General features: G+C 39.5%; 1 protein-coding gene across 1 annotated transcript; it reads right to left on the bottom strand.

Annotated features, from left to right (window-relative positions):
• Positions 1–6,167: 6,167 nt before the first annotated feature.
• LOC147419634 (cyclin-dependent kinase B1-1-like) lies at positions 6,168–8,829 on the bottom strand. Its single transcript, XM_086505243.1, has 8 exons — positions 8,569–8,829; positions 7,803–7,935; positions 7,655–7,716; positions 7,469–7,577; positions 7,300–7,393; positions 7,154–7,223; positions 6,860–6,998; positions 6,168–6,714 (listed from the first exon to the last, which is right to left on the bottom strand). The coding sequence occupies exons 1-8, from the start codon at positions 8,763–8,765 to the stop codon at positions 6,622–6,624; spliced, it is 897 nt and encodes a 298-aa protein (XP_086361369.1). The 5' UTR covers positions 8,766–8,829; the 3' UTR covers positions 6,168–6,621.
• Between the last annotated feature and the right edge of the window lie 994 nt (positions 8,830–9,823).

Raw genomic sequence — 9,823 nt, forward strand, 5'->3', positions numbered from 1 at the left:
TCATCCACACTTCTAACCAAGCCTCCACATGTTGTTTGAAGGCTTTAAAAGGGTTGAAAGTACATATCTTAAGACAACAACTACAAAGCCCTTTGACATGGACCAAAACAAAACAGTGCAATATGCTCATATGGTGTCAAGGGCTTATTTCTCTAACATTAGCGAGGAAAGGTAAAATCTAGTCCTCATCGCTAGTGTCATTGTTGGCTTTGTTATTATCATCGTTGGTTCTATTGGCTTGTCCTTGTGTAGCAATGTATGTCCCTGTGTATGTCATCCACACTTCTAACCAAGCTTCCACATGTTGTTTGAAGGTTGCACACACGTGTGGGTGCAAAAACCATGTATCCCCCACATCATGATTGCATTGTTGGCTAGAGTAGAAACTTGCTCGATATCCCCTTCAATTGGACGTGCATTGAAATTAAAGCTATGCATGGTGTTGAATATGGACATTGTGGCATTATTGGCTGCACAAAAAGCCTCCGTGTAGCTGCATGCACTCTATGTTGTGCATAAATAATTCATCACATACACATTGTTAAGAATGTAATTCGTGTGCACATTGTTAATGGGGTCAACACGGGGAGGTAGTTGAACACGTTGAGGGCCATGTTCACGTTGTGCAAGTGCCCCACGTTGATCACAGTGTGTACAATTTCCCCTCGGCATGGTGAATATCTGAATGAGAGAAAACTAAAGGATTATCTTTTGAAAATAGAAACTTAGAGAAACTTGCGAATGAATGAAACTAGTGTTTTTTTTGGCTATTTGTAAAGAACCCTGAGTGACTTTACTTCAAACATCGTTTGCACCATGTCCTCCGTAATATCTTTAGATAAAATAAAGTGGAAAAAAAATCTCACTAAAAGATTATCCACCTTCTATTGACTTGCCTTCAAAAATTAAAACATAGTTTCAAAAATCAAAACATAGTGGCAAGCACATAGTACATGATGCTCATCAAAAATTGAAACATAGCATGAAAAACCACTAAGGTTTGGTGTGCCATTACATAGAGAATAATTTCATATGGAGTAATTGATACAAATTGGGATTTAGGTTCCCGGTAGTCACAATTCTTGTGGCGGTTACGTTGTTGGGGCGTGTGCAGGTGGGGGCCTCATGGGTAGTGTGGGAAATAGTGGTCGATAGAGCAGTTGACCATGACTTGGCCACCCTGGAACTATAGTTGGAGGTCTACTCGGAGGCGGAGTAGATGGCACATCTGACTCCTCGTGATGGCGTAAAGGCGATGGAGGTGGCTATGGTTGTGTTGAACGTGATACCTCGCACACATGAAGAGTCGATCATTGATCACTAGGAAGCCGTTGCTGCAATTGGACACATACCAAAAACAATTTGCGTTCTCGGTCAATGCTAATGCAATGTCATTGTAGATGCTCGTGCTCAATTGCCAAGCCACCACATCTTGCAAAACAATCCAAAATTGCATCCCCAACCTTTGTGAAGGTACCCAACAACCACATGTTATAATAGCACAAACATTTGTGGACATTTCAAAGGAAAAAGTCAGCATATAAGTGCCCTCCTCGATTTACTGAGCGAAGAACTCGCTCGTCTCCACTCCATGACAAAATGGTGCTCCAGGTACATCTAACATCCATGGCAGGTCCCTTATTGGCTCTCAGATCATGTCACTATCAAAATCAAACCCATTGTTGTCTGCTTCACATCTCCTACATGATGATCATATAATGGAATCATTGGAAGCCCTTCAATTTTACGTGTGAACATGGCCAGTAGTAAGGTCTCGACCCACAATATGACTACTATTTAAAACAAAAACACACCAGTGTCTACCAACCATGAAATTCACGGAGAAATGATCAAGAACTTACTGAATCCATGAAGTCATCTATCACAATGTATGTGTGTGACACCATCCGGAGAAAAATGGTGCGAAGATGGTGAAAATTGCACCAGTGGGACTCCTCAATGATGAGTGTCAAGTGGTCTACTCGGCACGCCACAACTACTGCACCATCCGATAGTGAAACTCTGCACCTAAGGTGAACACACAAGTAATGAGCTCGGTAGAGAATACATTGCATTGATGTATGCCACCAATGTAGGCTTCAAGTTTTCAATGTGTCGGAAGGGCTACCCACACAAGTCGCACCCCTCCAAGCTACTGATCAGGCTCCATTTTGTCGGAGTGTAAGAGAGACCCAATCAAAGGATCACTCAAAGACTCCTGCAATATACAATACCATGCGAAAGAAGATTGATTGAGTGCTTCTCAAGTTCAAAATTGAAATTAGATGCCAAAGCGTCATAAACTTACTCATAATTGTTTTTTGGATCCATGAGCGCCTTTCGCAGATGGTATAGATCAGCAAGTACTGCGAGATGGATTGGGACTACTGCAGCACTTATAATTTTTATCATTTCAACATGTGAGTGAGCCAAAATTGTGTCACATGCAAAATTTAATCAAATGTTACATACCACCAATTTTTGAAAAAAATCATTGATTTGTGGTTACGTTTCTTACCTAGTGGAAAGGAGGCAAGTGGTTCGAGTGGCCAAATCGAAACTGGGTGGGTGCCCTCACTTTTCCTAGTAGCAATGGATATGGTTCACTTAGGCCCAAGATCTTGAAGCTTAGGATCTCGGAGGGTTCACTATGTGTAAAACTACCATATCACGTGCGTTCAAGACATGTTTGTAAAACCCCTTATCTCAGAATTTTGTTAGGAATATAATGTACCTTTTTCTTTTAAAATCTGTAAGTTTTTTTCAAATTTAAAAAAGTTTTGCCCTTCTATATATATATTTCTGTAAGTTTCAAGAACTTTAAATACCTTTCTTTTGAACTCACGTGATAGGTTACATTTTTATTAGGTGACCTCCCCCGGCCTAGGATAGACTAGATCTTCGTGACTCCAAGTGATGCTCGGAGTCACCTTGCTCATAATTTGACCCGCCACCTTGATGCTCACTCCTATCACTTTGAAACTCCTCTGAGAACTCCGAAAAATCTTTGATGTTTGGTCATCCTCTCTTCTTGTCTTTTTTAGGTCTACCTACTGCAGTTTTTGGGCTTCGACATACCTTGGTCGTGCTAGGGGAAATGGCATCGGTGGGAGGCTGATTGATGGTGACACTTTCGCTTTTGCCCTTTTTCCTAACCTTCTTGCGCAATGCTGCAAGTCCAAAAAAAAATGAGGATACTATATCAAACCAAACACATTAGTTGAACAAGAAAAACATAACTTACCATTGTATTTTTGAGCTTCATCTTCGGAAAACTCGTCATCCACATAGTTCAAAAAACATGGATAGTCTCTCTATGTTTCCTTACCATGGAGCTTCTCTATCCAATCGTCAGGATAGATCCCGCTCTCCATATATCAATATATTATAATAGACATCAATATCTACTTGAACTGATTCCCTTAGCAAATCATGATAGCCAACCGAGATTATAAGGTGTTTTTCAAAACTTAATCTTATCCATTCCACTAAGAGCTTAATCGCAAGAGTGTCTTATGGAGTTACAGAGAGTGTCCAAACAGAAAATTTCCTATGAGACAAAACTTATAGGGATTATATATGTAGCAATGATACAAGGCAGCTAGTTGGTTAAAGTATTTCGACAGATGAGACACGCATGGCAACAAACATACAAGTGGTAAAGCATGTGTACCCATACAAAATTCGTTCCCTAAATTTTGGTCAATTTCCTCGTTTTAATAGTAGCATGATTGGCAAGGACTATGGCTATTTATATTTCATAAAGCCATCGATAAGGCATATCCATCAAGCGCCACGCAATTTTGAGAGGTTCCAATGAATTGAGTGACAAGTCTTTGGTAGATCATTGAAAAAAGCATGTAAATTTTCCAATTGAAAATAAAAATTTCATGTTCTTGCTCCATGGAATTATTTAATTTCAAGGTTTAAAATTGGGTATTCTAGTTATAAATCCCAGCAAATACCCTAGATTTTGGCAAAAATCCCAATTATCCTACTAGTTTGTCCTTAAAAAACAAGGCCAAGAAAATGGTTTTTTCGGTAAGGGTAATGATGGAGCAAATGGCTTTCTTAAATAATGCATGTCATGCACTTGCTTCAGACTTGCAGCCTGAAAGGTAGGACTTGCAAACAAAATAGCCAAACGATCAAATGTAGGGAAACACGTGCATCACATGTTCACACCCTAAATTCACAATTCGTTCACTTGATGATCCAATTGTAGCTTTATTTGATATGGCACACAAATGGGCAACACAAAGATTTGGTTACTTGCCCACATACATTATCTGCTCTTGACAATTGTGATAATTTTAAACAAAAGAAAGTAGTTTACCCAAGAGACTTTGATATACCATATGTGATGGTTTTGAGGTCCATATGGACATAAATTATGCTTGCAATGTTTTAAGTGTGGAGGACAAGATACTTATGCATGGGTGAAAGAACCCTAATCATTAAATTTGTGTAGATTTTATTAATGCTTAGAACTAGTTGGTAACATAACAAGACATAAAAGTGTTCTTTCAAGGTTTTTGGAAAATAATTCAATACTCATTATCTATGTGTGGAGTTTCAAGCATCCTTACATGAGCTTGATGCTAAGAACCCATTCTACATTAAAAAAATAAGTATCATGCATACTTCTTGATTCTTAGGTCATGAAAAGTTTCAAAGCCAATGTAGTGCTGCATTCAACTAAAAACAACATATTTTTACAATTAATCCCATGCTACACCACATAAAGATTTTTTCACATAACTAATCTAATTTTCTATTTAACTTCAATGGGTTCCTAATGGAAGTATAAGGTTGCTATAGCCCCATATTTTTTTATTGGTGTGCATACAATTAGGTTTAAAAAAAGTCACATTGCTATATTTTGTACACCATTTTTTATTGGTGTGCATACAATTTAGTACAAAAAAAGTTGCATTTTTGTATTATGTATACCTATCATCAATGTTTGCATGATTACCCAAATTTACTCGTAAATGTGCTTTATATCAATACACCTTGGTAATTCACCTTCGTACTAACACCCACAAACATTAAAAAATATCCATACATGTTTTCTTATGACAATTCTAGACGTAACCACAAAGCCCAAAAATGCAAAAACCACATTGTGGCCATCTCAATCTCTTTGAATCGCATGTACTTACAACCAAATTGATATTGTATGCTTAAGTTTGGATGTAAGCTACAAACTGACCATGTTCATTGAATGGATTGAGCAATATGTTACATAATACCTTTCCAATTCAAAAAATGAGACCGATTTTTGTAAAATAGAATTTTTATTCGACTTTGTATTGATAGTTGTTGGGGGTATTAAGTGCCCCAAAACTCAAGAAAGATGCAATATATAGTGATGATTTTGTATACACAATCAAACTAGCTTTTCTATTGCATATACACTACCAAAATAAAGATCAAATGTTAAATTCGTCCATAAATCTACATAGCATGATTTCCATATGTAGGCCATAACTTCAAATCCATAAAATATCCATCAATTCTTGTCTATTCTATATCAACACATTGTTTTGGATGCATAAAAGTGCCCTTTAAGGTGCTCAAGAGGGTGGATGAAGAGGAATGAGGTCCATGAGTTTTAACAACATTTAAGAAACAATGTTTTAAATGTCTAGTAATTTTGTGAAATCAAGTGCTCTTTTTACCTTTGCAATGGAGCTCTCCTCACATCATGTTAGGTGGTAGAGAGCAACTAGTTTTGAAGGTTGACAAGGTAGTGTTAAATAATTGTGAAAGATCATTAGGTTTGCTTCTTTTTTTTTCCATTACAGATGCCACCTAAATCTATCACACCATTCCAATGAAGTACAACACAATCAATGGTTCTGAGACATTGTTACAGCAAGCAGCTTGTAAAAAATCAACAAAGGTGTTGTGTTACATGTTTCCAAAATAGCACACCCATGATACCTACAGTTAGCTACACAATCAACTCTTAAAAAAGTATATGGGGGGAAATATCCCTGTACTTGTAAGCAAGTTAGCAACTATGGGAAGCGCTCTGAAACATTTCATTACTGGAGGAACTCACTCTCCCATAGTCCCAGTAGTGGACCCCTAAACAAAGATCTTTCACCCCATTTCAGAGATAAGAAGCCGACAACAATGCGAGCATTTTCCAGCACACACATCACAACACCCAACATTTATAATAGTGATCAAACTCTGAGTCATTTCATCACGTGGGTGATCACAAGTTGAAAGAGTAAAGATGCAAACAAGTTTTTAGCCCAGGTGATCTACACAACATTATAGGCATTGCTGAGGCAAAAGTATCAGGGTTCAACTTTAACACTATTGGTAGCTTTCCTGGTAGCCAAGTCTACAACAAAGTCAAACAAGATCAACTGTACGAGAAAGAATCCCCGCTTCCACGGCCTAAGGTTTGATGTACAAAGTGCCCTGAATGTGATGTGAGACTAGACCTTATGTATATATAAACAAGAACCACCCATGGGTTCTTCATGTCTTGCTTTACTTCTGTAAAGTGGCTCCCTTCCTGAGATATTTTCCAGTGGAAACCAAGCTATGGTTGTAAAATAGCACTAGCCAGCAAGTAGCTTAAGATGTCCTGTTAGACCTTCAAAACTGTGACTTATCCACGTCATCAAAAAACGAATGCTGAAGGGCTTCTTTTGCAGTGATTCTCTTTGATGGATCATATTGGAGCATTTTCTGTAAGTATGAATCCCCGTACAGGACACAAAAAGGATTAGCTGCCTTCACCTTGTATCAGCCAGCAAGTATTAACCACATCATCCAGAAAGGTTGGCATATGCTCCACCTAGCACTAGCTGATTGCAGTTAGAAAGAAACTTACTGCAAGAAGATCCACTCCATCCGTTCCAAGGTTCGGAACAATTGTGGACAGTTTTTGTTGCTTCCATTGAGGATATACATGCCAATCTCTCAGCTTGCTTACTCCAGGCCAAACAATTTCATCGGGAGTCCCCAGCAACCTTGAGCAAAGCAAATATATAACAGCATTCTCAGAAAATACAGGCTAGCAACCAAGGCAAACTCTAGTAAACGCCAGCTTGAGCAAACTTGACAATGCAAGCATTCTGAAAGCAATGACAACATTGCCAAAAGTTTCAGCTCTGTGCAGGAGTACCGAAATATGTACAAAAGTTGCTGAAGTTCAGAGTTCCCAGGGAAAAGTGGCTTCCTTTGAGCAAGTTCAGCTGCAATATGTTGGAGGAATTAGCCATGCTAAAACATGCTTCAACTCTTATGATGAAAGTGAAAACTCAATTTTACCAAGAATGCATCCAATGGACCAGATATCCACTGGAGTTGAGTAATGTGTAGCTCCTAGCAGCACCTCGGGTGCTCGATACCACAAGGTAACAACCTGTATTTCCTTGGACGATGTCAAGAGGCATCTTTCCAAGGTTCCAAAATTTCTTATAAGGAATACAAGACTTACCTCATGTGTGTAGCTTTTTAAAGGTATTGAAAAAGATCTGCTAAGCCCTAGATCACCAATTTTCAACAGCCCCTTCTTATCCAGAAGCAAGTTTTGAGGTTTCAAGTCTCTGTGTACCAGTCACAAAAGAGAGATAGGGACTTAAGCCTGCCCCCAATAAAAGTTCAACTCACTCACAAGATTTACCTGTGCATTACTCCATGACTATGACAATATGCGACTCCCTTGCACAGTTGGTACATGATACGCTGCATTACAGATTAGGTAAGGTATGTTGGAAGCTGAATTCATGAAATTGAGCACAAGAGTTGGAGAAAACCTAGTGCTTGCACACCTTAATGTCTGTCAATGGTATGGCAGTGTTACTATGTTTGTCGATAAATTTCTTAAGATCTGAGTCTAGGTATTCGAAGACAAGGTACAAAATTGGCTTATTGTTCTTCACTATATGCTCCACGCACAGAAGCCTGCATGTTCAAGCAGTTCAGATCATGCCATAATTCTGTCATCAACACTTAATCCCCTCAATCTGCCTCATAGAAATATACAAACTGCGTTTTCAGAATACAGTGCCCTACTGAAAAATGAGAGCAATAAGCAGATAAAGTTTGGTAAGCTGTTTTCCACAACAATTTTACCACATACAGCAACAGACTCAAGATACATTGTCAATGATTGCAGGTGTTCCATGATTATAATCTGAACAGCATTCTCCAGATGAGAGTATTGTGTTGTTCGTGGTCAATTCTCTAAAGTTGTCAGAAGCTGGACAAAAGCATACCACCCAAAGCTTTGGATACTTTGCCGGCAGAAACGTGCTGCAAGTTCCTCCGCTAGATTTTTCCTAGTAGTCTGCTTGCACAGAATAGTTTCAACAATCATATCCTACATCTTCTCAAAACACTGATTCAAAAGGTGTCATGAACAGGAGGACCTCCGAGAGACTGAGACTTGTGTTACTTGGAAGGAAAACAAGAAGCACTTATGAAGCTTCCATGGCATACAGAGAAGAAAAGCAGATGCACAGCGGATGCATCCCTCGTCCTAAACGGACACAACTGTAGGTTGAAAGAAGCAAAAGGAGGCGGAGAGAGAATAACCTGACGACGTAGATGCTGTGGGAGAGCATCTGAAGCAGGGAAACCTCGCGGAGAGTGGTGGGGGGGACGCCTTCTTCGTCTTGGTCGAGGCGAGTGGTCTTGAGAGCAACCAGGCGGCCCGATCGTGCATCGCGTGCCTTGTACACTTTGCCATAGGTGCCCTCTCCGACCTTCTCCAGCTTTTGATACCGCTCCATAGCCTAGAAAGCTCCAGCACGACAGCAGGTCTCTCTCTCTCTCTCTCTCTCTCTCTCTTTTTGCCGCCATTTCTCTCTCTCATTTAAAATTCAAATTTGGCGAAAATATTTAATCCATCAACCTTTAGAGTGCTAACCCATACACCAGAGGGCTAAAGGGCTGGAGATAAAGTTGATCTCCCAGCATTTGTTAAGAACTATCTACTTTATCTACTTTGCTTTTGAGAAGTTGCTGCATACTTTTCAGCAGTTTCTTTCTCAAGCTCAGGAGAGAAATGTTGAACGCATAGGGCTTTCGTCCGAGGGTTAGAGGAACCTCCACACACGTCTATAGAGGGCCTAAGGGGGAGCCCTCTTAGTGTACTTTTCATCGGCAAATTCCTGGTTAGATTCCAAGTTTCACTCGAAGAAAACTAGCAAATCCTTCGACCTAAAGATTTTAGGTGGCCCTTGGGCTTGAGAGCCTCTTCATCCAAAACCTATTCAGATGGAGAAAGTACCTTGTCGAATTTGAATGAGTTAGCTCTATCTCAAATTTTACATAATATAGTTATGGATATGAAAGTGATGTAGATATGACCTTCTCAAATGTGGCATTTTCTCTTTCCAATCACATTGAGAAGGATTTGAAAAAAGCGCAATAAATTAGTTTCTAGAGACTTGCTTGAGAAGGCTTCATATGAGGTGCCACCAACTTCCTCTATGGTAGTCAATGCTACCTCTACTTTTATATTTTGCAAGAGGCAGTGGGACGGCCTGGATTGTAACTTTCAACAAGTGTATCAAAAAATGAGCTTTATATTGCTAGGGGCAAAGTTGGCAAGGAGGACCAACCGGCATGCCTGTCTTTTGCATTAGTCCTTCTCTCTCATGAAGAAAGGGGAAGGGGGGGAGGGGTCTCTCAAGGTGGGTCTAAAATTTTATGTTTTCCATCAACTACTTGAACAACTACTTTGTCTCTAGCTCATTTGAACTCAACCTATGCCATCTGAAAAACAAGTCGTGCATGTGAACGACAAGGTGTAACGTGCATTAAGAATGTAAAGCTAAGCACGACA

The sequence above is a fragment of the Adiantum capillus-veneris genome, chromosome 29 (genome assembly GCF_014529385.1).
Source record: "Adiantum capillus-veneris isolate H3 chromosome 29, ASM1452938v2, whole genome shotgun sequence".
Taxonomy (NCBI): domain Eukaryota; kingdom Viridiplantae; phylum Streptophyta; class Polypodiopsida; order Polypodiales; family Pteridaceae; genus Adiantum; species Adiantum capillus-veneris.

What these genes read in the sequence shown, in the direction of transcription:
- LOC147419634 (XM_086505243.1), bottom strand. Translation starts at nt 8,765, where the DNA reads ATGGAGCGGTATCAAAAGCTGGAGAAGGTCGGAGAGGGCACCTATGGC. An exon ending in GTCCATTGGATGCATTCTTG is followed by an intron (nt 7,224 to 7,299) that starts GTAAAATTGAGT and finishes AACATATTGCAG; the next exon opens with CTGAACTTGCTCAAAGGAAG. An exon ending in CAACTTTTGTACATATTTCG is followed by an intron (nt 6,999 to 7,153) that starts GTACTCCTGCAC and finishes GCTTTGCTCAAG; the next exon opens with GTTGCTGGGGACTCCCGATG.